The 27,752-nt window shown below is 45.5% G+C and overlaps 3 protein-coding genes across 3 annotated transcripts; 2 read left to right on the top strand and 1 right to left on the bottom strand.

Annotated features, from left to right (window-relative positions):
• Positions 1 to 2,358: 2,358 nt before the first annotated feature.
• apol (apolipoprotein L) lies at positions 2,359 to 9,953 on the top strand (the record flags this gene model as incomplete). The annotated part of the gene is made up of 5 exons (XM_080009998.1): positions 2,359 to 2,440; positions 7,815 to 8,345; positions 8,465 to 8,584; positions 8,706 to 9,654; positions 9,948 to 9,953. The coding sequence occupies exons 1-5, from the start codon at positions 2,418 to 2,420 to the stop codon at positions 9,951 to 9,953; spliced, it is 1,629 nt and encodes a 542-aa protein (XP_079866124.1). The 5' UTR covers positions 2,359 to 2,417.
• Positions 9,954 to 13,435: 3,482 nt separating this feature from the next.
• sult3st1 (sulfotransferase family 3, cytosolic sulfotransferase 1) lies at positions 13,436 to 20,197 on the top strand (the record flags this gene model as incomplete). Its single annotated transcript, XM_080009997.1, has 6 exons — positions 13,436 to 13,577; positions 13,663 to 13,868; positions 15,907 to 16,033; positions 19,421 to 19,515; positions 19,783 to 19,954; positions 20,064 to 20,197. The coding sequence occupies 6 exons, from the start codon at positions 13,436 to 13,438 to the stop codon at positions 20,195 to 20,197; spliced, it is 876 nt and encodes a 291-aa protein (XP_079866123.1).
• Positions 20,198 to 20,687: 490 nt separating this feature from the next.
• On the bottom strand, positions 20,688 to 27,423 carry eif3d (eukaryotic translation initiation factor 3, subunit D). The gene is made up of 16 exons (XM_080009246.1): positions 27,350 to 27,423; positions 26,715 to 26,840; positions 26,589 to 26,634; positions 26,137 to 26,273; positions 25,956 to 26,041; positions 25,749 to 25,821; positions 25,152 to 25,267; positions 24,903 to 25,035; positions 24,292 to 24,439; positions 24,032 to 24,162; positions 22,387 to 22,472; positions 21,978 to 22,107; positions 21,644 to 21,786; positions 21,187 to 21,379; positions 20,999 to 21,092; positions 20,688 to 20,804 (listed from the first exon to the last, which is right to left on the bottom strand). The coding sequence occupies exons 2-16, from the start codon at positions 26,835 to 26,837 to the stop codon at positions 20,791 to 20,793; spliced, it is 1,653 nt and encodes a 550-aa protein (XP_079865372.1). The 5' UTR covers positions 26,838 to 26,840; positions 27,350 to 27,423; the 3' UTR covers positions 20,688 to 20,790.
• Between the last annotated feature and the right edge of the window lie 329 nt (positions 27,424 to 27,752).

Below are 27,752 nucleotides of genomic sequence, written 5' to 3'. Positions count from 1 at the left end.
CCTGCAAGTGTGAAGTAGATTGAATGAACGGTTGTCCAGATAATCTTTTTATGGATGAGAAGCATATAACGTCTATTACCTACATTATATAACCTATAACATCTACATTACTCAACCGATTTCAATGAGTCCTTTTTATATTGAAGGGTTTATAATCTACGTGGTGTAGATTGCTCCACCGTCTTTTTTTGCTAATGTTTGCACATTGGTTGACACGCTTCCTGTGAAACACTGCTGTAAATCCATAATTTTCCTGGGGATTCGTACCCAAAGGCAGTCCTTATGCACAGTGATTTTGAGGCTTAAAGGGAACCTGTTGAAACGCCGATGGTGTCATTATACTAAAGCACTGTGCAATCAACATTAACTTCATAATAAGTATAAACAAAAAAGTTCTGAATTTAAATCCTGAATTTGAATCCGGGGATTCTTCTTTGGGCTGCTCCCGTTAGGGGTGGCCACAGCGGATCATCTGCCCCCAACACCTTCTGTTCTGCTCATCTTCCTCCCTTACACCAACCGCCTGCATGTCCTCCCAACCACATCCATAAACCTTCTCTTTGGCCTTCCTCTTTTCCTCTTGACTGGCAGCTCCATCCTCAGCATCCTTCTCCCAATGTAACTCTCATCTCTCCTACACACAAACCATCCAAACCATCTCAATCTGGCACCTCTCACTTTTCCACCAAACTGTCCAACCTGAGCTGTCCCTCTAATGTACTCATTCTTCATCCTGTCCATCCTTGTCACTCCCAATGAAAGTCTCAACATCCTCAACTCTGCCACCTCCAGTTCGGCCACCTGCCTTTTTGTCAGTGCCACCGCCTCTAAACCGTACAACATGGCTGGTCTCACTACCGTCCTGTAGACCTTCCCCTTCACTCTTGCTGGAACCCTTCTGTCACAGATCACTCCGGACACTCTCCTCCACCCACTCCACCCTGCCTGTACACTCTTCCTCATGCAATACCACACTTCCTCTCTCGGCACACTATCATATGCTTTCTCTAAATCGACAAAGACGCAGTGCAACTGCCTCTGGCCTTCCCTGTACTTTTCCATCAGCATTCTTAAAGCAAACATTGCATCTGTCGTACTCTTTTTTTCTGGCATGAAACCATACTGCTGCTCGCTGATCCCCACCTCTCCTCTTAACCGAGCCTCCACTACCCTTTCCCACAGCTTCATGCTGTGGCTGATCAACTTTATTCCCCTGTAGTTACTACAGCTCTGTACGTCCCCCTTTTTCTTAAAGATGGGTACCAGTACATTTCTTCTCCACTCCTCCGGCGTCCTCTCCCTTTCCAGGATGGTGTTAAACAGTCTCGTTGGGAACGGCACCACCGTCTCACCTAAACATTTCCATGCTTCCCCAGGTATGTCATCTGGGCCAACTGCCTTTCCACCCTTCATCTTCTTTAACGCTGTTCTCACCTCATCCTTGCTAATTTGCTGCACTTCTTGATCCACTATCCCCACATCATCCACTCTTCTCTCCCTCTCATTTTATTCATCAACTCCTCAAAGTACTCCTTCCACCTTCTCAACACACTCTCCTCACTAGTCAGCACATTCCCATCATTATCCTTCATCACCCTAACCTGCTGTACATCCATCTCAGCTTGGTCTCGCCAATCGGTACAAGTCCTTTTCTCCTTCCTTACTGTCCAACCTCTCATACAACTCGTCGTATGCCTTTTCATTCGCCTTTGCCACTTCTCTCTTCGCCTTGCACCGCATCAGCTTGTACTCCTATCTACTTTCTTCGTCTCTCTGATTATCTAATTTCTTCTTCGCCAACCTCTTCTGCTCTATGCTCTCCTGTACTTCCTCATTCCACCACCAAGAGTCCTTGTCTTCCTCCCTCTTCCCGCATGGGACACCGAGTACTTCTTGGCCGTCTCCCTCACCCACATGTCCGATCAGTGCATTCTTGCAGAAAAAGGCGGACCCCTCCACCAACAAAGCAAACAGAACATATAGCACTGTATACATACAGGAAATACACTGAATGGCTGATTATTATGAAGTGCCAACGAAATAAAAATGGGACACATATCAAATATGGGATTTTATTTGTACTAATAATATTATGGATTACCACTTGAATGTGCATATAAACACTCAAAAATGGCCGCATAGGTATTCTGGAGTCAGTATTGGACAATAATTCTGTCCTTTTTCAAATGATTTAAATTCATTTTATTGTCAACGACAATAATTGTTGGTAGTTGTATTCAATAGCTGCTAGTTTCTACAATGCGATCATCTCAGTATCGCCTCGTCTACGCCCCGCCCAAGGGACACTTTGATTTTCTGGAAAACGAAAGTGAAGATAAGAAGGCAGGAGAAGGGGGGTGCGCGGCTCGTTCAGTATTCCTGACGTTTTAAAACGTTCTTCTAATCCAGCGAACACGATGTCGACGGAACCTGCGCTGAGGTAACCTCTCCAAACGTGCTCCTCTTAAAAGTGGTAATCCGCGGAGTTCTTTTGTAAAAACAAAATCCCATATTTGATAAGACTGTATATGGCGTATTTCTTGGGCTGGCACATTATAAGATGATATTTGTTGTATTTGCGTGACGCGGTCTTCTCCATTTGTTGCTTCTCTTGCGTGTACACGAAAGTATGCGACGTATGCGCGCAACATTTCGATCAAAAATAATAATACATTTCTGCTGTAACAATGCATATTTTTCGAGTGTTAATTTGTGTGTAATTTGAGTTATTTTAGAAAAAACTAAATCCCATATTTGATATACATGGCTTATTTCTTGAGCTGGCACATTATAAGTAGTAGATATTTTCTGTATTTGCGTGGTGCTGTGCTTCTCTATTTGTTGGTAAATGGCAGCTGTTGAAGTTCACCCAACCCCCGCTCCGTGTACAAGTATGCGACGTGGAAGTATGCGACGCAGTATGCCACATTTTTATCTAAAATAATAATACATTTCTGCTGAAACGCTGCATATTTTTCGAATGTTAATTTTCAGATTTGAACAATTACAAGGCTTGAAGGTCAATCAAGCAGTCAATATTCTACTGTGATTGAAGGTTTTTCTTTTTACAATTCAATAGTTTAATAAAGATATGTTCATATTTTTGTCAATTCATGAATCAATTCCTCTCATTTCATTATAACACGTGGGCCTGGCCCACAGGAAACATCAGTTTGACTGTATCCAATGCTGTGTTGGGCATACTATAGAATGATTTATTGCTTGTGTTTAGTGAGTGAAACAGAAGGTACTTAAAAAAAACGCATGCGAAATTGCAATCGCAATATTGGTCTAAAGAAAAAAAAAATCACAATTTGAGTGTCTGTGGGGCTCTCTGCCCACAGGTAAGGGTTTAGGGAGGGAGACGGAGTCTTTCCAGTAGTGGTGCCCCAACATGGCGAGAGTTTTTATTGTCTCCTTAAACAATAAGGTACGCTGGCCACAAGCGCCAATAACAAATGAGGATTATTATAATAATGAGGTTGATAATGATAATCTCGGGCGCAGGAGCAATGGCGGTTTATTATGGTTTTAATTTCTCATCATCCAAACATACAATCGCCACACCATAAACAACCATAAACAAAACCAACATTTACATTCCCCCCCAAACCAAAGCCCCATTTCCACCTCTCTAGGGCAGCGTGCTGTCTCCATCTCCCCATGTCTGCTCTGATCCTCCCTCTCACCTCCCCTTCCACCCTCCTTTTGACCCCCTCCACTCCGCAGTTCCTCCCGAGTCATATAAGGTCCTGCCTAGCCACCCACAAGCGGGTGATGAGCCGCCAGAGCAGGAAGCCTTCCCTCCTGTTTCCCTCTCTACCCACAGCCCTCTCCACGCTGGTCCAGGTCAGGGTGAACCCTCTCCTCACCCTCCTGAGTAGGGCTCCTGACCTTGCAAAATAGCCGTCCAGCTTTAGTGGGAGGTGAGGCACGCCCCTTCCGCCGTCCCTGATCAGCGCATACATACGGGCCCTCGCCGCCTACTCGCACCAGCCTCCCCACACGAAGCCGAACACCAGGTGCGTGAGGGGCGTCCGCATGCATGCCGGCATTGGGAAGATGTACGACAAATACAGAAGGGCCAGCAACATGGCCGCCTTCAAAACCGGCACCTTCCTTATGAGGGTCAGAATCCAGGATTTCCAGAGGGCGACTTTCCTCTGGACTGCTTCAGTTCGCCTGGACTGCGGTCTCCCTTGCCGATGGTAGTTTGGCCAGGGCGAGGAAGTGAGCCACCTTAGAAAAGCAGTCCACCACCGCGAGGATGGTAGTGTTGCCTCGGGATGGTGGGAGACTGGTGACTAAGTCCAGGTTGATGTGGGACCAAGGACGAGTCGGGATGGGTAGGGGGCAGAGGAGGCCGGAGCGGGGTCGGGTGGAGGTCTTGGACCGGGTGCAGGTGGGACAGGCGGTGACGAAGGACCGGGTGTCAGGGAGCAGGGTCGGCCACCAGAAGCGCTGTCAGACGACGGCTAGGGTGAGGGGATCCCGGGATGGGAGCTGAGGCGGGAGGCATGGGCCCACTGCAGAACCTGGGAGCGTGCGGTGTCAGGGACGAACAGGCGGTCCGGTACCTGGGTCGGGCTGGTGTTCCTGCGCTCGGGTGACAAGAGACTCGATTTCCCAGGTGAGCGTGGCGGCAAGGCAAGGGGGTCAAAGGATGGGCGGTAGGGATAGAGAGAAGTAAAACCGGCCGAAGAACAACGCCCACTTGGCCTGCCAGGTGTTGAGCCAATTCGCTGTCTGGATATAGGCCAGGTTCTTATGATCTGTCCAGACGACGAAGGGGTGGTTTGCTCCCTCAAGCCAGTGGCGCCATTCCTCCAGGGCTTGTTTGACGGCCAGGAGTTCCCAGTTGCCCACGTCATAGTTGTGTTCGGGTGGGGTGAGCCTGCAGGAGAGAAAGGCACAGGGGTGGAGCTTACCGTCGGTTGTAGAGCGCTGGGACAGTACCGCTCCTACCCCCGTGTCCGAAGCGTCCTCCTCTACCATAAACTGGAGGTTGGCGTCGGGCTGGGCCAAGACCGGGGCCGACGAAAGGCGGCTTTTGAGGTCGAGGAATGCAGCCTCGGGTGTCCATTTGAAACCTACTGCGGTGGAGGTAAGGGCTGAGAGGGGAGCGGCAATATGGCTGAAGTTTCGGATGAAGCGCCGATAGAAGTTTGCAAAACCGAGGAAGCGTTGGAGTCACGGTGGCCACCTTTTTGGGATCCATCCCCAGCCTCCCTCGGCCAATGATGAACCCTAGGAAGGAAACGGATGAACATGAAAGACACATCTTCTCCAGAACCGCTGCAGCACCAGGCGTACGTGTCTCTCGTGGTCGGAGAGGGATTGGGAAAAGATCAGGATGTGGGCAAGGTACACAAAGACAAACTAATTGAGTATGTCCCGGAGGACATCGTTAATCAGGGCCTGGAAGACCGCTGGGGCATTTGACAGACTGAAGGGCATTACCAGATATTCAAAGTGTCCGAGCAGGGTGGCAGTCTTCCATTCATCCCCGTCGCGGATGCGGACCAGGTGGTAGGCGTTGCGGAGGTCAAGTTTGGTGAAGTGGGTGGCACCCCGGATGGGAACGAAGACTGAGTCCATCAGAGGCAGGGGATACTTGTTCTTGACCGTGATGTCATTGAGTCCCCTGAAGTAAATGCAGGGACAGAGGGTCTTGTCCTTCTTGGCGACAAAAAATAACCCTGCACCCAGCGGAGAGGACGAGGGGCGAATGATCCCGATGCAAGGGAGTCGCGGATGTAGGTCTCCATGGACTCCTGTTCGGGCCGGGAGAGGTTATACAGGCGACTGCAGGGGAAGGGGGCGCCTGGCAGGAGGCTGATTGCGCAGTCGTAGTGGCGATTAGGTGGTAGGGACAGCGCATCCTGCTTTCTGAAAACGGGGGCCAGGTCCAGATATTGTGATGGAACAGAGGACAGGTCGGGGGGGGTGATGGATGAGGAAGAACCCCATAGACTCACGGTGGTTTCCGGAGAGTAGCAGCTTGAGGGGGGCCGTCTGGTGGGTAATCTGGGTCAGACGTGACCCGGTCAGGGCCTTGCCCTCTAGTGGTGTGGGGAAAGGGACAGGGGGACAGGTGTCAGCCCTAGCTGTCGTGCTAGTCCCAGGTCGAGAAAACTTTCATCCGCCCCGGAATCTATGAGAGCAGAGGAAGAGAGTGTTATACCCCCCCACAAGAGGGTAGCTGGGAGCAGAGGACGGGAGAGAGGGTTGGAGCTGGAGCGGCCGGAACCTTACCCTACCAAGGAGTCGTCCTCTCCCGGACGGCCGCAATACAGACAGGCGCCGGTCTGTATGTGGCGGGCTCGCTCCTCGGGGGAGATCCGGGAGTGACTGAGTTGCATGGCCTCGGCATCAGAGCGAGTCGGGGGGCTTCGGGGGCGCCCGAGGGTAGTTGGCGGTGGAGACCAGGCCGTGGCCGCCCAGGCGGGAGGCACGGGCTGTAGTCTCGCCTCCCCCCTCTCCCGCCGGCGCTCCCGTAGCCGCTTGCACAGGCGGATCGTGGTATCTACCAGTTGGTCCAGGTCCGTCGGCTTGTCCGTCGTTCCAGCTGCTTTCCACGGCTAGCATCCGGAACTCAATGACGAGGGAGGCGACGCTACAGGGACCCTGGCGGAAGGAGAGGAGTCTTCTGGCGGCCTCCTTGCCGTGAACTGGGTGATCGAAGATTCTCCTCATTTCGCGGGTGAACAGATCATAGAAGAGACTCTCGGGGGCCCCCTGATCCCAAACAGCGGAACCCCAGCCAAGAGCCACCCCTCTCAGGCAGGAGATGAGGAATGCGATGCAGGCGCCGTCGGAGGTGTACGACGATGGTTGCTGCGGGAAAACCACCGCGCACTGCACCAGGAAGGCGCGACAGGTGCCGAAGTCGCCGTCGTAGGGCACTGGAGCCAGAACGTGGGGCTCACGGGGGACGAGGGGGGCACTGGGAGCCATGGTGGAGGGGGGAGGGAGGGCTGGAGGAGCAGGGGGGGCCACGGGAGCCAGAGGAGCCGGCAGAATCTGCAGGCTGCTGACGACCGCTGAGATGGTCCGGAGGTGGTCCGCGATGTCCCGGAGGACCTGGTCATGTTGACCAAGGAACACTCCTTGGATCTGGAGTGCAAGGCGGAGGGTGGAGAGACGGGGAACCGGGCTGGATGGAGAGGGACGGACAGACTGGGTCGACGAGAGGAGACAAGCAGGTTAGGGGAAGATGAAACAAGGAGACATAAACTAGGAACTTGGAATAAGCGCTAGGACTAGGAACTAGGAACTAGGAATTAGGAACTTGGAACTAAGAACTAGGAACTGGCCAGTAGCAGTACAACTTGGGTAAGCTAGTTGACGGTCTGGCAATGAGTGACTGGGGAACTGGAGAATAAATACTGTGTGAGTGATGAAGGTAATTGATCCCAGGGGTGTGAAATTGGCCTAAGGGAGGAGCCGCGGATGGGTCAAGAGCGGCCTCTAGTGGTGCTGGGAGGCCGTGGGCCTAACAGAAAATCCAAAAGGAAAAATGAAAAAACAATGGATGAAGCCATGGAGACGGCGTGAACATGCACAGTACATGTTACTTTATGCTTTGCAGCATTGGCACTTGCAGCCATGCCTGCTGTTGTGTCCTGATTTTATGATGGATTGATCAATTAGCCTTGCTCACGAGGGTTGATATGGTCTTTGGCATACAAGAGTCTTAATTTTTGACTTTCTTCTTTGTATTAACTAATGGGGTGTCAGTGACCTTTGAGTCATGCAAGAGCAAAAGTGAAATTAACATGACCGCGTTTTATCTGTTATATTATGTTTTCCAGAGAGAAAGCCATGGAGGCTTTGCAGCTATACATTTTGGATACCCTTAACCACATTAACACAGTGAGAAAGTTCTGCTACGGATGCTCCAAATGGATGTTGGAGAAGGAGACTGAACTGTCTTTATTGAGGGACATCCAGGAAAGGGCAGACAAGCTCAACAGCAATTGCTGGCTGGGGAGAGACAGCAAGCGTGAGGAGCTCGACAAGGAGCTGGCCATTGTATTGAAGGCGGCTCTGGAAGGGTTAGAGGAGCTCACCCTCTTCCTGGATGCCGTGGAGAAGCTGGCGGTCACCTCTCAGCATGTGTTCATGGAGAGTGGCCAGTTTGCGCAGCTCTTCCTGGGAACGAGCGCTGAAAGCATCAAGGCCGTCATCTCTGCTGCAAGGCTGGTCTGCCCGCTCCTCCTCCACTTCAAGAGGGACTGTGGTGTCTTCTTCCGTCCAAGCCTCCACAACCTGCCAGTGTTTGTAGTCGAGTTGGACAACTACATTTGCATCGCTGAGAAGATCTGTAAGACAATAGAAAAAGGGTAAATAAGCGCTCAACCCAATCAATTCTATTTTTCTGCAGTTTCTTTCTTACATTTACAAATGACACACAATGCAAGGCGTACGCTCCACAACTTAACAATAGCTTTCTCATCCACAGCTCTACCGATGACTTCAAGCAGAAAGCGTCTATCAACAAGTATGCTCACTTTTCTGGGGATTTGTCTGAAGATGACATTCAGAGTATCCTTGGTCATATCAAGCAGCTTTCAGATATACGGTAAGAATAACGTACATACGTTTAGGGAGGACTGGATCATTTTTAGAATTCGGCATGAAAGCTGGCATGGTAAGTTAGGGATGAATGAGGCATTTTCCTCCTCTTCCTCTCTTTTGTTTAGGATGGACCAGCACTTCAGAATGGCCTACCTATTCCAGAAGTCAATTTCTAGCTACATTGTCAAATTCAGCGAGCGACAGCCCAGAATGCTGCAGTTTCTAACTGAAGTGGAGGAGTGTGCCATCCAGCTGGACAACATGAAGCAGGGCGCTCAGATCTCCAGTGTGGTGGGCAGTTCAGTGGGGGTGATCGGGGGTATTCTATCAATAGTAGGTCTGGCTTTAGTCCCGGTTACCGCTGGGGCATCGCTGGCTCTGACGATGACTGGGTTGGGGCTGGGAATTACCACCGGAGTCAACAGCACAGTCACCTCAATAACAGAGATTGCAGTCAATAAAACACATCAGACAAAAGCCAGTGAGCTCTTCCAGAGCTTCATGCAGGATGTGACCAGTATCCAGGTGTGCCTGGCAGAGGTGTCCGATCAGAGAGAGGCTGAATTGACACAGGATAATGTGCAGCTGCTTTCGGGAGCATGCACAGCACTTACCTCAGCACTTACCTCAGCAGGTGGGGTCTGTCGTAAAATTGATTACCTTGTTGATAGGGTCTCAGTTGTGAAGCTGTTAAAAAGTGAAGAGTTGATTACAGGCACAGGGAAGTTGGTGCTTAAGGAAGGAAAGGCGTTAGGAAATGTTCCCAGGGTGGCCTCAGAAATTCCAGATATTGGGCAGACGGCAGCCAAAGGATCCCTTGCTCTGTCCAAGTCAGCCAGGGCAGGTGTCTTCGCTGTCAATGCCCTCTTCATTGGTTTGGACATCTTCTTCATCTGCAAAGACAGCATGGGTCTGGCCAAAGGAAACAAATCTGAAGCCTCGCAGTTCATCCGAGCCAGGGCTGCACTTTGGCGCTCGGAGCTAGACGCATGGCAAAGGATCCATGATTCCCTGTGTACTGGCATACTGGAATATAAAAGGTGCCAGAATGTCCTTGAGCTGCCACCATATCCAGTGAGAGTGATAAGTGTACTATCTGACCCAGTGGAGAGAAGAAAATGAAAGAAAATACTTGCATTATTGCTTAGCAGACACAGCTGTACATGTAGAATATATATATATGTATATGTACAGTATATGTATGTGTGTGTGTGTGTGTGTGTGTGTGTGTGTGTGTGTGTATAAGTATATATGTACATATACATATATATACATATATATTTCTATATAGATATATTTTACAATTTAATTTTACAATAATCAAGCTATCCCTATAACAACACAACTGTGTGACAATTAACTTATAGGGATGAAAATGACCAAAACCTTTATGAGAAATGTTTTATTTTAATAAATTGTCAAATCTTCCAATGGTTTCAAAAATCGTTGATATGTTCACTTTTTGAGCATTACAAATGAACTTTATTTTTACTTGAGTCTGTATTCTCTGAACAATAAGAAATTGGGCTAAAATGTGCTTTATGGAATAACATGATGATATGATTGTTAACTTGTAAAACTGTTCTGGATAGATAGAGAAAATAAAGCCTGCACTGGATTGGTCATAAAACTTGGGAAAAAATATGCAAGCAAAAAGACTGTTCTGTGAAGTAAACATTGACCTGAATCTTTCAAACTTTTGAATTTTATCAAGGTACATAAATCACTACATAACTGAACCCAAACATTACAAACAGAAAACTGCCAGCTGTGGAATACAAAACAACACAAAAAGACTTAATAACTGAAGCCTTAAACTTTTTATTCAAAACAATGTAGTTACATTTGATTATTATACATATATATATATATATATATATATATATATATATATACATATATATATCATTTTTTGTGTTTTTTGTTTTTTTTGTGTTTGCTTCTGTATTTTACATATATTCATACATATATAGACGTCAAGGAGAGCGCTATGCATCAGCCACTGTTGTCACCAGATGAGCTTTTGGTGGTGGTGGCATTAACAGTGTGGGCAGGTGTGTCTAGTCAATACAGAACTGCCCTACACTACACTGTGAATGGTACAGTGACAAGCCCATACTACCTGAATAACAATTAATCCAGTCATTGTGCCCCTGCATGAACAACACAGGCCTAAGTTCATCTCCATGGATGACAATGCTCCATCTCATCGAGGTTGCATCATTAGGGAACGGCTGCTGGAGACTGGGGCACCTCAAATGGAGTGGCCTGCACTTTCTCCAGACCTGAATCCCTTCGAAAACCTATGGGTTCAGCTGAGTCACCGTGTAGAGGCTCGTAACTCTGTGCCCCAGAACCGCAATGACCTGGGGGCCGCCCTTCAAGAAGAGTGGGGGGGCCAGGCCTCAGCAGACAATAAGTCGACTTGTGAACAGCATGAGACGTCGTTGTCAAGCTGTAATTGATGCTCAAGGGCACATGACAAGCTGTTGAGACATTGACATTTTTTGTTGTGGTAAACCCACCACTGTTGTTGGCTTTTGTTTCAATAAACTGTTTGAGATGAGTTAATCACCATTGCATGCGTCTACTTAAATGCCCTACTTTCATGATATAATATCACTGTAGTGTGAACTTTTTACATTTTCCATAAATTTCATCGTATAAAAGGACGTAAGGACGTATAAAACAAAGCAGCATTTACCAGGACAACTTATATACTGTATACTTCTTGTGACAAGACAACTGCTTGAGCCACTGGCTAGCAGGCTAAAGGCAGAATCATCGTTGTAGGTAGGTTACGTTTAATTTTGAATGTTTTAAATTTATATTTCATACAACACAGACAATAAATGCTATTATATAAATATAGAACCCAGAATCGCGATTGTGGCCGCCTGCGCGGTGCAATGACATTTCACTGCGTATATGAATGAGCGTTTGTATATGCATGTGACAAACCTCTCGAATTTGGTGGCACGGTGGCGCAGTGCACTGCTGCCTCACAGCAAGAAGGTCCTGGGTTCGATTCCCGCCTCCGGGAATCGAGCACCGTGCTCCGGTCGGTTATCTCCCAAATAGGAGCCTTTCTGTGTGGAGTTTGCATGTTCTCCCCGTGCTCACATGGGGTTTCCTCCACCTAACGTCAGTAAGGACCCCCCCCCCAAAAACATGCACTCATCGTCTGACCAGCGACGGACACTCGTCCCTGGGCGCGTCCACAAATGCTGCCCACTGCTCCTGGCTGTGCCCCTGGAGAAAGGACAAGCCAGGATGGGTTAAATGCAGAGGCCTCATTTCACCAGCCACCGTGTGTGTGTGTGTGTGTGTGTGTGTGTGTGTGTGTGTGTGTGTGTGTGTGTGTGTGTACACCACACACACTAAATAGATTTAAAAAAAAAAATATATATATATATATATCTACACACACAAACACACAATTTCCCACTGTTAAAAAAAAAGCTTTTCACGCGTGGTTTCCGACTCCATAATAAATGAATGACTTACGGTCAGGTGTTGTGCTACATTACCTTGGCTTTGAAACTCGGAAGATCCCAACTTTCAACTGTAAGCAAAGTTCCTGTTGCATGGTGTCGTGGAAATTCCTGCCACTCGGGTGGTGGTCGATGCGTGGGGTGAGATAGTTCAGGTTAAACAGAAAATACAACAACTGTAACTTAGTCTTTAAGTTTATCGTATAGAAGATCACGATCAGCGGGAAGCACTTTACATGTCACCGAGTAACAGCAAAAAGCATCTCACCCGAAGCAGCCGGTTCGGGGGGCTTATATCACGTAGGTCACATGGACCATTACTGTGAGGGTGTCACAAAGGCAGTTGCTGAGGGTGTAGTCATATGCATAGGTCACAAAGGCAGTTGCAATTGTTTCAGCAGTGTCAACATCTTCAACAGCTCGGCTTAACTCGTAATTGTGACCTGGCCGACAACAGGGCCAGCAGTATAAAATGTTCCTGTTGTTAGTAAAGCAGATATGGGGTTACAAGCGGGCATAGGGTTAGTTCAGTATTTTCCATTACAATTGTTTTTTTTTTTTGTTTAAAAACCTCTATCTGCGATCGAAACGACTCTAGTTATTATGTTAGGATGGCATTGTGTTTTGTTGCCAAACAAACACAAATGTAATGCAAGCTTCCATGTTTCCCCTGAACAGAGCCAACGTAAAACATTTGCCTCGAAAAGGGCACAAAGGGGGACCCGAGTTCCGAGTTGTAATCGAATGCAGCAGTAGCCCCGACGCAGGCTCTGCTTCCGCTGCCCAGACTGCTGTCAGATGACGTAAACAGTCGTGTAAATACAATTAATGAAAAAATTAAATCAAATGTTGCACATCTGAAAGAAAAACAAAACAAAACAATATCACGCTTTTTGAAAAAAGTTTATAAAGAAATTGACTCTCCATAAGAAATGAATTTCTTTCGGTCAGATGTATGATTGAGCAACTTGTTGAACTTCAAGCATGGTTGCCTGCTGTTTTATGGCAAAGTGTTGTGCAAAATCAAAATAACAACCATAATAGTGCAAGTTTAAACATTTGAATAAAAAAAAATGTAAATGCATGGTTCATCACCCATGGTGAACCATGACATGTAAGGTTAAGTCTCCTATACTAAGATGTATTTTGTCTAAGGCTGTTTGTGTGAAAGGTCAGTGCATCCTGAGCAGCATGTGAATAAACATGATCATAAAAGCCGCAACATTACATTGTGCTTACATCACCACGGCTTCAAGTTCCAAAGTCCATGCTTTGTTTGTTCTCACCTCTGTTACCGCCTACTCGTCTCGCCGCATTCAATCCAGGGGCCGCTTTGGTCCCGTCAGACCTGGAGGTTCTCAATGGAGAAGATCACAGACTACCTGTGCAGGTACAAGAACTACAACTTTGCCCTCGATGTGGCCACTGCAGAGTACATCGACTCGCTGCAGAGCTTCGAGGTCCGGGACAGCGACGTCCTCCTGGTCACCTACCCCAAGTCAGGTAATGAGACACATTTGCACATTTGAACGGGCGTTTCCATCGCGTCCTGTGCACTTCTCGTAGAGACTGGTGGGATTCTCCCCAGGCACTATCTGGACGCAGCAGATCACCACCTCCATCTTCGAGTCGGAGGAGGACGCCCCGGCTTACCCCAACAACTTGGAGAGGATGCCGTGGCTGGAGTACCCTGAGGGGCATGACGACTACTCTCTACGGCCTTCTCCCCGGCTGTTCGCCTCGCACCTCACGCCGGCGCTCATTCCTCCAGGACTGAGACACAAGAGGGCAAAGGTACCGATTCAGACCAGATTTGATAAACCACTGCCTTGCACTCACTCACCCACTCACTTACCCACTCAGTCTTGGTTCAAAGCAGAGCGTTCCTATTCTCAACTTGAACTTCACAAACTTCTACTGGCTACAAATTTCTCTACTGCATGCTGCCGTTGTAGGTTATGTGCCATTTAGCCATTCAAACCAGCACAAAAAAAAGAAAATACAAATCCGTACAGATTGCAGAAATAAGATAAACAATGACAAACAGTTTTATTAATGGAATTAATTTTGTTGAAATGTCAGAAAACTATTTAAAAAAGGCTCACGCAGCATGAAATCGTTCATGAAATCGTAGACAACAATTAAACAAGAGACACAGTTGGACTATAATACTAATACTATTTATAAGAATATTCCAATATGCTTTACAACCAGGTCAACAGCCAGTGACAAGACGGCATATGCAAAAATATAAAAGAGCAACAAAGAACAAATAGAAACACAAACAAATGTTCTGATTTAAAAGCAACACCCACAAAGGTAAGTTTTGAGTTCTATAACAGTATCAATATACTGAATCATGAGACATTTGACTGAGTGATTCTGTTTTTTGATACTGTTAGATTGTCTCTCATGTCAAAGTGTCCTATATTTGAGGGACTTGGCAATAAGAGGATTAAAAGAGGTTGAAACTGCTTTGTTTTTTCAATGGCAAAATGGAACCATCTACAGACATGACGTAACTGCAGCATCAACGTTTAAGGTGGAATGGAAAATCAGAAGCTGTGAGTAAGAAGCCCAATTTGGCCTTAAATGTGACATTCATGAAAACCCAGGTATGGAATGGACCTATCATTCACAGTGAAATGTACTTTCCACCCAGTGAAATTGATTTATTACCCAGTGAAATATACTTATCACCCAGTGAAATGTACTTATTACCCAGTGAATATATACTTATCACCCAGTGAAATGTACTTATCACCCACTGAAATATACTTATCACCCAGTGAAATGTACTTATTACCCAGTGAAATGTAGCTATCACCCGGTGAAATATACTTATCACCCAGTGAAATGTACTTATTACCCAGTGAATATATACTTATCACCCAATGAATATATACTTATCACCCGGTGAAATGTACTTATTACCCAGTGAATATATACTTATCGCCCAGTGAAATGTACTTATTACCCAGTGAATATATACTTATCACCAGTGAAATGTACTTATTACCCAGTGAATATATACTTATCGCCCAGTGAAATGTACTTATTACCCAGTGAATATATACTTATCACCCAGTGAAATGTACTTATCACCCAGTGAAATATACTTATCACCCAGTGAAATGTACCTGTCACCCGGTGAAATGTACTTATCACCAGGTGAAATGTACTTATTACCCAGTGAATATATACTTATCGCCCAGTGAAATGTACTTATTACCCAGTGAATATATACTTATTACCCAGTGGATGTATACTTATCACCCAGTGAAATGTACTTATCACCCAGTGAAATATACTTATCACCCAGTGAAATGTACCTATCACCCGGTGAAATGTACTTATCACCCAATGAAATGTACTTGTCACCCAGTGGAATGTACTGGTCACCCAGTGGAATGTATGTGTGTGCATAAATGTTTCTGTGATTACATAGATTTAGATATATTGTCACACAAACAAGTTTATATGGTCATGGTTACACAACATAGCAAAGTAATTTAAAAAAATCCCATCAACCTATCACCCAGTGAACAACTTATGCCAACATGGCACTTGCTGTAAACAAGGTAAGATATTACAGCACAGATAGTACTCTTAATTGTTTTTTATATACTATACTTTATTTTATATTTTTATAATTCATTTTACAAATGCATAAAATGAAATTTAAGCTAAAAATATGATCTTGTTATAAAACTAGGCCTTGTTCTGGAAATAAAGTGCAACCAACTGATTTTATACAGTTCTTAGAAAGTATAAGAAAGAATGACACCATAGAACAGAAATATCTTCTAACCTTTTGGGCATTTTCTTGCAGATTATCTATGTGATACGGAATCCAAAGGATGTCGCCGTCTCCTATTACCACTTCTGCGCTGCCTGGGCCAAGCTGGAAACCCCAAAAAGCTTTGATGACTTCCTGGAGCAATATTTGGCGGGAAACGGTGTGTCTTGTGTCCGACAGTGTAGTAGTTTACGTGTGAACTTGTGATGACAGGTTGGTGGAATTTGGGGAAAAATTAAACAATCGTCACACAATATTGACTAAATATATTGCTGAATATTGAAGCTTATTATAGACTCTCGATCCTGAAAGTTAAAAAAAAGGGCATTTTCTAACATTTCTGTACGCTTTTAATTGTACAGTTCTCATTTGTCTCAATTCTATGTTCACTTAAAAAATAAAAAACTGTCAACATACTGCTTTAAAAACTGTCGCATTTAAGATAAAACACTGAAATATGAGTGGACAGCAGTTTGCCCCAGAAAAAAATCCAAAAAGGAATACATTTAAAATCCTAACAAAAAGTAAATATGAGGTTATGAAGACTGACTGGAATGCTGTACTTGAAACAAACTACAGGCGAATGAATTATTGAATCTTCATTGAATTGTTGACACTTTCACACCCACCTGAGTCGCCGGTCCTCAACCCCATAAAGGATGTGGGCAGTTGATGACCACCATCCATTCTATGAGATGTCAGGACGTGGATTCGCGTGCAAATATACCCTGTAGACCAGGATGTCTTTTTCCCCCCACTATTTCCACTGCACATTGCATTACCACATTTAGCAGATACTTGTCCAAAGTCATAAACAATAAGTACATTTTTTCACCCCGCGGTGTTGGGGTTGCCCTCCCCGGGTGGGGTGGCTGGGCTTGTGTATCCTTCTGCGTCCCGTGGGGGAGGGGGGGGGGGGGAGTGCCGTCTGCCGCCCTCTGTTCTGTAGCCCGCATGCTCGGCAGCTGGGGGCTGACCAGGGGCCTGATGGGGGCGCGGAGCTGCCCGACATGGCGGAGGCGCATTGCGGACACTCAGCGCCCTTGGCTGATCGCTGTAGGTTGGCTGCCACCAGGTACGGGAGGTGGGCGCACTGGGGTGCGGTTGGGGGGAGGAGGTCTGCGTTGTTGCTCCCCGGCCTGCTGCGCCCCTGGATCGATCCGGTCGTGATTCGCCTACCTCTCCCAGTGCCAAAACTCGTACTCAGCACATACACTATGGGAGAAATTTACTAGTACATTTAAAAGAAATATGTTCATTATATTCTACCATTAAATAAGAAAGAGCATTCGTTATCTTGCCCATATGCTATATGAATGAAGTAAGTGTGTGTGAGACAGGGGTCAGCAAAGACATGAATAAGTGCTTTGTTGACTGTGGGCCATGTGACATGGGAAGGTGTGTGAATGCAAACATCCCCTCATAAAATGTGGCCTGGACTAGTGTCGGGAGGTTTGTTGTTGTAACTGATGTCAAAGAATGCAGACAAATGGCTTCTTTGCACTATTGACCGTATAGGAGGAAGGAAGGGATCCTAATTGAGTATACAGATGTACTTTCTTGACCAACAGAAAGAGGTTAAAAGGAGGAGTCCATGAGCGGCTCGGCAGTTCTTTGCCAAACCAACTCAGATTCTGTTGTCACTTCTTGCAAGTGATAATAAAGTCTTATATCTTCAGACCTCGACTCTCTCGAACTTCTCTTCTTCAGTTTAATTGTTAGATGCAGTTTTTTCCACTACAACACCACACAATAGACCAAGGGCTTGTGGGATGGGCGGGGTGCAGGCTATGTGGGTGGGGATGCAGCGGGCAGCTGCCATCTTGCCTGTCACACTCCTGCCCAAGCGTGCTTGTCGTCCGTCCCAAAATTTTAATCAGACTCACATTAGCTTAGAACACATCCTCGCACCCCAAACCCCGCAATTTTAAATACAATTATCAACAGCACACATTGAGCACCGGGGTTTTACCGGGGTGGCCGGTTGCTGGTGGTGGCGTGGTCGGGTAGGTCCCCCCTCCTGGCCTGGCAGCGACCTGGCGGGGCTGCGGAGAGCGCCGCCGGGTGCCTTCCGGGGCCCCTGGAGAGACTGCTTGCTGTAGTGGGTGTGGGTTGGGTTTGGGGGGCGGCTGTTGGACTTTTACTTCTGCGGCGCGGCTTCTCTGCGGCAGGTGCATGGTGGAGGGCCTGTATACCTGGTGGCCTGCCGGCATCGCCGGAGGGGGGGGTATAACATCAAGGTGCCCCGCGCTGGGTACACGCTGCTACATGTATGGGCACTTGGCACTCACGCCGGGCGGGGCGTCTGGTCGGCTGCAGTGGGGCGGGCCTCCCCCTTGTGTGGAGCATTGGTGGGCATGGAGGTCCTGCCGGCTCGCCTGTGGGGCGGGCGGCTTGGGCGAGGTGTCAGTCTGTCGCCGTGGGGCCGGGATCTGGGCCCGTGGTCCGTGCCTTGCACCCGTGTCCCTGATTCTGTGCCGGCGGCTGCATCTTGTGCATGCACCCGGGGGTTGGTTGTATGTGTGCGCCCCTGGGATGCGGAGTCTGCTTGTGCTACCTGGGACTGGGTCATGCTCCTCGGGGCTGGGCCTGGGGGTTGCTCCACGGCCCTCTGGCTTCTCTGGGGGCCCAGGGGTCTTCTGTGGTCACAGGGCAGGGTACTCGCAGGGCCCCTTCCGCTGCTTGGAGGCGCTGCGACATATTACCGACCTTCTACAGCAATGCCAATGGCGATTAGTCATGTACACTCACCGGTGGACATCTTACACACACACACACACACACACACACAGGTGGTCCCATCACACACACCACCACACCTGCTTGGAGTGCAACCCAGCACCCTCCTGGTGGCATTCCTCTCCTTTCCTCCCTCATTTACTGCCATAACTAGGACAGGAAGAGGCCACGTGACCAATTGTAGTTCTAGTTTTCCTGGACCTAATTAACTGTTTTTTTAATACATGTTGTCATCCAATGTTCATGTTTTTGTGTAAATGTTGTTTGGTTCTATGTTTATTTGTCTCACCCGTGGTGATTCTCCCCCTCTTGGAGTAGTGATCAGTTGTTTATAGATCCAAACATGATAAATAGTTCTCCAAAGAGGGGGGTTGGTGGTGGTTCTCTATAACCAAAAACTGTGCTCTTGTCATTCTACAGGTCGTCCACAGGACAGAGTTATTGCAGCAGTTCTTGATGATTTAAGAATGAATAAAGAGTTGCAGTGCAGGTTGAGAACTTGAACTGCACTTGCAGACTAACTCTGTCCTGAATGCAATGGCATACAAATACTCTGTGTTGTTTGCCCAGCATGCTGACAGCACAGGTAAAAAAAATAATAAAAAAGTACATTCATTAGTAGTCAAAACAAATGATCACCAGACTTTGCAATTTGTATTAGTTTTCATTTGATGTATTTTGTTCTTAAGATATTTTTTTGGTGAATGTGTTGGGTGACCAAGTGCAGTAGTTTGGGCTGAAATATTTGATTGGAATGAGCATTGCAAAATACTTGTAACTCATTGTGAAATCTTTGCTAATATTACAGTTGGCGCAGCATCATGGTTCGACCACATCAGGGAATGGCATTCCAAGAGAGACCAGTACAACATCCTCTTCCTCAGCTATGAAGACATGGTTTTAGTAGGCGTTGCTGTACTTCCTTACATGTTTTAAAGAGAAGAACAAGAGTCTTTATTTGTCACACGGCACACACACTCATGCAGTGACGGCAAGACACACACACACACACACTTCAAATGGTGGCTGGTGAAATTTAGGATCCTGTCATGTATTTGAATGGTCCTTGTGAGTTTACTACAACACTACCCGTAAATTTTAAATCAAAGTTATATACTAAATGTTTTTCAAAGCTCGGGGCTCCGTCTCCACGGTATCGTTTTGCTTCAGGATCTGAAGACGGCAGTGACCAAGATATGCCGATTCTTAGGGAAGGAGCTTAGCAATGGAGCCATTGATCAAGTTGTCCACAAATCTACATTCAAGAACATGAAGAAAGACTCAAAGGCCAACTACGAGTTTTTGCCTCCAGACTTGCTGAACGGGAAATTCATGCGGAAAGGTAAAGTTTCCAGTGAGCTCTTGAGTCTTTCTCTGCAGCCCCGGGAACCTCTCTTTCAGAGCCCCACCTTCGGTCTTTGGGCGTCAGGTGAAACATGTGTCTCTTGCAGGTAAGATCGGTGACTGGAAAAACCACTTCACCGTGGCCCAAAGCGAGCGGTTTGATCGGATCTTTCAGGAGAGAATCGGCGACCTGGCTTTGACCTTCTCCTGGGACGCCGCAAAGGAGCCACAGGAGCATTAAAAGGGGCCTTTGCGTTTTGCTAATAACTTGATTTTCAAAAAAATCATGATATCTAAAATCAGAAATATCAAGGTTTATGGCAGCCGTTTCCATGGTTTCAGCAAACACAACCAGTAACCGGAACGAGCTTTGATCCTTCAAATTCATAATGCAAAGAAATCCAGATTGGTTGAATTTGATATTAAGGTCCCACCCCTAAAACTCAGTTACTCATTTTAATTAAAAACTGAAACTTCTGGGTTCAGGGGCTCTTTAATGTATGGAGCATTTCTTGCAATGTGTCAAGTATTCACGATCACTAGAACCTGAAAATTACCCTTATACAAAGCATGAAGGGAGGGAAAATAACTGAATCTATCCTTTAATCATTAAGTATGTTACAAATTGTAGAAAAGGTGAAAGGTCCTGAACACCCAACGAATACACTGTATGTGGAACACGAGATGTTCTTAAGTGGAAATCCATCTGAGAACAAATAAAGAAAACACTATCCAATTGGTTTTATCTTTATTTGATTTTCAAAAGGAGGTTGGTTGTATTTGTATGCGTGTGGTGGTACAGGCCACTTTGGTCACTAAAGCAGCCTTCACACCTCAATTCTCTTCTTCTAGGAGGGGAAAAAAAACAAACAAGGTTTTAATTCATGTTTTCCTTTAAAGCTAGCAGATGCTTTTACTTTAATCGTTGTTTATTATTGAACTTAGAAATGACAATCAATTCTATGTTGTGTTCTCACAACGTCTAGTCCTACTCAGACCATGCAAACAAAGTACGCAGTGCATCCACACACTCTGAACTCACCTTCCTCCTCCTCATCCTCTTCCTCCTCCTCTTCCTCCTCATCTTCATCTGAGCTGAAGGTTCCGTCAGGGAGGCTGTAGACGCGGATCACTTGCTGTGGGCGAATAAACATTCCACACAGAACATTGGCAGGAGTTTGGTTTAAAATGAGCTCTCCCCTTTGACCACCGCTGCTAACAACGCCTCACCTTGTTGGGGTCCTTCAGGATGAGGTACTTGCCCTCATCCAGCCGGCGGCAGATATCGATGACGCAGCGCAGGATTCCCCAGGCGTTCTCCATGCTCAGGTTGATCTGGCTGGCAAACTCGTTGGGCTTGAACTGCTGGGTGCCCAGGACCACGTGGCGGGCAGAGTCCTTGACGTGGTAGCGAGACACGTATCTGGGGACGGGATGGGAAAACAGAGAGTCAACGGGCTGTTCATCCACTGTGTGGTTTGTGGGGTTTCCAGAAGCAGGAAACATGAACTTCTTACTTCAGGAGTGCTGCAGTGTCCCTTCAGGGGAACTAAGAGATAATTTTTCTTTTGGAGGCGATTAAAAGGAAAAGTGCCATGTTTTTAATTCCCAATTGACTAAATCAGGACCGCATAAGTAAGCAGGCATAAGTTAGAGACTAAGCAATGGGGGCAGGGGTGCAGCTCACCCCAGCTTAAGGTACTCCGATCCGGCCAGCATGGCACAGCAGGTCCAGCGGGCGAGCTTGTAGCTGTTGTTTTTCAGCTCAGTGGCCAGCACCGCTCCTCTCTGGGAGTCCAGCTTCTGACGCCAGTCCACTCCATTACAATGCTGAGCAGACACAGAGGAAACTACTTATTAGCGAAACAACCCGCAAAATGCCATTTACTTTTAGATAAACCAGAAAAGCTCTTTTGCTTTACTAAAACATGACTTTCCAAAAAAACTAAAAATAAAATAAAATAAATAACAATTGTCACTAATCCCGACTAAGCACGTAAATATAGCATTGAATGGCTCACCCTAGAGTCCCACTCGTTGAGGGTCTTGATGTTAACGAAGGACACCTCTCCATTGGCTCCGGTCATCACTCCATCGTGCTCACAACGCACAATCAGGTCAATGTCTTCCCCGAGCTTCCAGCGACGGTACCTAGAATAAAAACACAAACCAATGAGCTGCGAGAAAGCCAGTGTGGAGACTTTCCCAAGTGGGGAGGAAGATGAAGTGGCAACTTCATCACAAATGTTTTTCACTGCAGGATTTCATTATTTACTTCCCCACGCCTATATTGTGTTGTAACATGAGGTCGCAGGACGGGTACACATCATGAAGTGACGTGGAATCCTAGTATGTCTCGCGTTTGCAATGTGACCTTAGGTCCAAGGTCTGAAGCAGTACAGCACGTCACCAGCCGGGGGCAGTACGTACCTGTAGGCCACAGATGCCACCTCACTTTTGTCCATGTCTTCCTCCACAAACGGGTTGGAGTTGGGGAACTTGTAGCGCTCTCCTCCCTGAAAAAGGAGAAGAATTTCTAATGAAAAGCTTTCACACAGTCATCAACACATTGCAACACAAATTCGATGGAAGTTGTAAATGACTTTTTCATTTGCAAATTAAGACCATTCTCAGGCAGACCATATAGTAATTACTAGAATTAAATGCATATATTGCACAATTGCAAATGTGTGTATGATACATACATGCATAATATAAATAAATATAATATTCTATAAATATAATAGTCTAGGGCTGCCCCCAAAGAGTCGACCAAGGGTTAGTGGACGAGAAGAGTCTTAGTCGACTAAGTTTTTCATTGGTTGGTTGGTCGCAGGAAAAAAAAATAAAAATAAACTATTCGTGAGCTGCGCCTTGTCAAAGTTACCCTTCAAAACCTATATGGCTGGACCCAGTATGAAACGCTAGAGGACTTCTAATTTCAAACAAATTTTAACTAAAATAAATGTTCAGTCTCCTTGCTGGTTGGTCAGACACATCTAGAATAAACCTCTTGAATCTTGAGTAATTACAGATTTTGATGGTTTGCCGGTAAATAACAGGCGAGCCGCCTGTTATTTACCGGCAAACCATCAAAATCATCTAGAGCTTAATGCTTGCGTGCTGCGCCTGTAAATTTCACGTATATTTCAAAGGCTGGTTATAAGTTGTTGTGCTGGTGTTGTTACTGATAAATTAACAAAATGTTCAGTCGCCTTGCTGGTTGTTCCGACACATTTAGAATAGGAATGTTCCTAACGATTAATTTCCCTGACATTAAACAGGAAGTTAAATCTTAGACCAGTCGACTAGTCCAAAAGGCCGAAAGAATATTGCATAAAGTATAAAAAATAAAGAGCCATTTGAAACCGTGAATCACATTCTTCAATAACTAAATTGTACTGTAGGGGGAGAGGCAGGCCCGAGGCACACCCGTGTCCCGGGGACGGGGAAGGCGCAGTGAGTAACAGAGTCTGCGGCCCTGGGAAGTGCGCCCCGAGCAGGGGTCCCTAACGAGGGGACGCCGACACCGGGAAACGATCTTCTGTATGCCACATTTCAGTGCAAATGATGTCATTAAGTCATTTAAATGTTATATTAATAAAATAATAATAGGGCCTAATAAGTTTAACCGCCGTAATTAACAGTTGGCTCACTTTGTGCTACAGCACCTGTAAATTAAATTTATATTTTAAAGGCTGGTTATTAGGTTTGTATTTCTCTGTAATGTAGCACAGTGTTAATGTTAGCTATGAGATTCTTTCTCAGCCCTGGAATGCAAATTATTTTCTGATGCCCCAAAAACATATATTTAAACAATTAAACTAATATCATATACGTGCAACGATTAGTCGAATAATGGCTTAAACTGACAACTAATAGTCGACTAGGAAAATCCTAAGGCAGTCCTAATAAAGTCACTTAAACGCAAATGCAGGACCAGCTGCAATTTTCTTATAAGATGTCTAGACACATGAAACAAGATCCTGAATCGAATGTTATTAGAAATGTTATTATCAGGGTTAATTAAATATGAAAACATTAAATAAGAAGCACTGCTAAAAGCTACACTAACCATGCGCAGACACTGCTGGCTGAAGTTGTGGTTGATGTACGTAGCCTCCATGGCGAGGTTACGGGGAGAGTTGAAGGAGTTGCCCTCGTCCTGGGGGGGCTCGTTGGCAGTCTCACTTACGGTCAACAGATCTGAGGAACAGATAAGGAGCGTTCATAATATCAATCATCTTCTGAACATCTATTTAACTCGCGGCATCCAAACATATTGAACTGTGATTTTTCGAATATTTCAGTTGGATCGTCCACATGAAGCCTCACCAAAGTCAGAGTTGTCTCTCTTGTCAAAGAACAGCTTGTTTCCCACTCTCTGAACAATGATGTCCCAGGAGTTGACTGAGCGCGTGCAGCACATCAGGGTGGCCAAGATGGCATCCGTGGCAAACACGTTTCCCTGGGTCTTTGCCAGCTGGAAGGAAGTAACCATCGCATTACATCTAAAGTTTCTCTCACATCTTCGTCCTATGGCTTTTGTCAATACATTTAAGCATGCAGTGACAAATTATTTTCGTATTTTCATACATTTCCCATTGAGTATTTTAGCAAATTTGTGTAATGCAAGTTCCAATTTTCATGTTTCTAGGCCTTTTATAGAAATTTGATTTTTAAAATTTGGAACAATGAATTTGTCGATTGCATACTCCTCTTGGGACAAGCCTATCAATGACTGACTATTCACTGTGGTGAATGGTAAACGGGGCTCTCTAACTATGTATACAAGCTGCGCTATACCTTAACCTTCCATTCGTAAACCGGTTATAAGCATTATAGTGTAATATTACTGGAATAAATGCGTGTGACTTACAAAATGATTGTTTCTTAATGATTCTGATTATCTGCTCAGAGTTTGATAGAATAGTGTGTTATTGCACCTTGCGGATAACAGGGTCGTCGGTGGTGGTGACAGTGTGGAAGATCCTCTTGATGCTTTTCAGAGACTTTTCGTTACGGGTGGTGATGCGATCGAAAGCCTTGTCGTAGTACTCCAAGGCACCACAGCACTCTCTGAAAGACACAAATAAGTGTCGTCACTGGTATTGGTCTAAAAGCTGTTTGGCATACATCAAGTGGGTTGAGCTTATTACTGTGCTTTTCTGAATGTGTGTGCGTGCGTAACGTACATGTCTGTGGGTTCAGCCACCTCCATGTATCTCATCTTCATGAGCCTGGGGAAGTCCATCTCTTCCTTCACCTCCCAATCACTCCTCACCTCTACAGAGGAATCTCTTGGTTTCAGCTGGGCCGTGAGCAATGTTCAATAGAAGAAGGGTGTGGGGAAGGGGCGTGGAACAAAGATATGAGGAAAAAAATAGCCAAAAAATGACAAAAATAACAAAACTGCCATATTACTAAAAATAGCTGCAGAGAGCCAATGAGACCCTCTACTTCACATCTAGACGGAGTAGAACAAAGTAGCAGTTTTCGTATGCACCACGTACCAGTGCCGGTTTGGAATCTTGTACCCATTTCGTTCTTGATTTTACACCCGTATTTGTTCCTTGTACAATAGGATTCGACCATAATGAAAGGCCAATTAAACAATTTAATTGAACAGTGATATGGATTTACATTCATATTATCCAGGTCTAGCAGGGTCAATCAAAGGGGGGTCCATTATGCCCACTAAAGTACTAAAGCTGAAACTACGCACCACTTTCTATACAGGTTTTATGTGACTACAAGCCAGCCTCTGTTAGACAAAATGAATAAAAGTATACCTGAGATTTCTGGTCCCACTTTTGACGAACACCAAACTGCTTTTGAAACTTCTTCTGCAGTCGCATGCGATCCCTGGACATATGGAAAAGTCAAGTCAGAGTGGAATTTCTTCTCAACTATTTACTGTGAGAAGAAATGCTGGACTAGAGCTTAGAAAAGAACAAACTAAAGTATTTCTTGCGGTCGGGAGTTTGGCAGCGGCTCACCTCTCCTTCTGCTTGGCGCTCTTCGGCAGCGTCTGCATGTTGAATTGAGTCATGTTCCTACGGTCCTTGTCCCTCCGCAGATTCCTCTGTTAATACAGATCAGGTTTAGTATACACAGGCGGAGAGGACAAATTATGTTAGCATAATTCATTCACAATTAAGGGCTTTGCAGCATCTGTACCTGAGCAAACCTCATGCGGTTCCTCTGGTAGGCCGTTTTCTGAGTCTTAGCAGTGTCCACCAGTTGAAAGCTTGTCTCATCCTCTTCGTGAAAGTAGGCATACTGACTACCTCCTCCGAACTGAGAGGAATACTTATCTAATAAAGAGAAATAACGTTTTTAATTAACAGAAATTTAAGGGCATTAGAGACAAATTTTCATTCCTGGGAAATGTTTTGTTTGCTTATAGGACAATTAAATAAATAAATGGGTCGATGAATAAATAAATCCTTCTGTTCATAAAACAATTAGACTGCATGTAAAAACAAAACAACAACAACAAAAAAAAAAAGATGAATTTGAAATATAAATGTAACAAAGCATCTGCCAATATGAGTACAGCATGTTTTTGTTTTGTTTTTTTAATATATTTTGGTTAAAGTGGTCCTTAATCAATTATCCGTCTCACTTACTTGTGTATCTTTTATCTTGATACGTTGCCCCAGTCCAGTCAGCTACCTGCAGGGAAAAAATAAAGATATCACATTTGAGCATTTTATTTATTGGAGAGGTTTGGTAGCGCACAGAAGGACACAAACCTTTCCCAGACGGTCTCCTTTGCTGAAAGGCTGGTAGGGCATATCTTTAAACTTATCTGGAACTGCACAGGGACCCCATCCTGATGGATTGTCCTGGATCACAGGGGCGTTGAACTTCGCCATTGTCTGAAAATAAAAGCGTGCGTGTGAATGTCCAACCACTCCGTTATTTAAACCAGGCCTACGCGACTTTAACAACCGTCCCGGTCCTCAGGTAGTTAGCAGCACTGCTTTCTCCAGCTATGCCACAACAGAAGGCATTGATCAGCTTGCGCAGTGGGCTAGTCATCAGCGAGCCGGAAGTAATAACAGCCGTAATACAAAGGCGTGCGCAAAATCTCAAGCTTTAAGGTGCTTCACCTTTTTTTTTTTTATCCCGGGTACAAACCCGGAGTGACAATAACACCCAGGACCCCGAAGATTGAAAACCAACCATCACGTACAGTCGCTTTTGCTAATATTAGCTAAGCTACTTAAGAGGGCTGCCAGGTGGCCGCTATGGCTAAGCTAAGCTAACCGACTATGCTAATCTAACGGGCTGCATAATAGCCGCAAAGTCCACAAACCATACATCCGAACACACGAATGAAAACAGTAAGATACCATGTGAACCGGCATGGCTGCGTGCGGTCTACCTGAAAGGCCGTGACACCCTGTCGGGCTGCTCGTTGTAGCCACACGGCACAGGAGGACGTTCCTGCGGGGAGCGCCGGTGGGAAAGGAAGTGAAGAGTTGCCGTAAAACGAATCGGCACGTTGTTCCGGTCGTGACGCCTGGGTTTTACGACAATAAGAAAAGTCTGTGATGACGACGATTCTGATGCTGATGCTGATTATTATTATTATTTTTATTATTATTATTATTATTATTATTGTTGTCATTATCATAATCATAATCATCATCACCATCATCATTATTATTATTATTATTATTATAACCATTACTATTATTATTATCATTATTATTATTATCATTATTATTATTATTATTATTATTATTATGGTGATGATAATAATAATAATAATAATAATAATAATG

Source organism: Zeus faber (assembly GCF_960531495.2).
Source record: "Zeus faber genome assembly, chromosome: 11".
Taxonomy (NCBI): Eukaryota; Metazoa; Chordata; class Actinopteri; order Zeiformes; family Zeidae; genus Zeus; species Zeus faber.
This window is presented reverse-complemented; position numbering and strand designations above follow the sequence as displayed.

Bases quoted from the DNA above. Each gene is read 5' to 3' on its own strand.
- eif3d (XM_080009246.1), bottom strand. From the start codon at position 26,837: ATGGCGAAGTTCAACGCCCCTGTGATCCAGGACAATCCATCAGGATGG. The intron at 26,274-26,588 runs GTAAGTGAGACG...TCTCTTTATTAG, and splicing joins TCAAGATAAAAGATACACAA to ATAAGTATTCCTCTCAGTTC. The intron at 21,093-21,186 runs GTGAGGCGTTGT...ATTCGCCCACAG, and splicing joins TCCTGAAGGACCCCAACAAG to CAAGTGATCCGCGTCTACAG.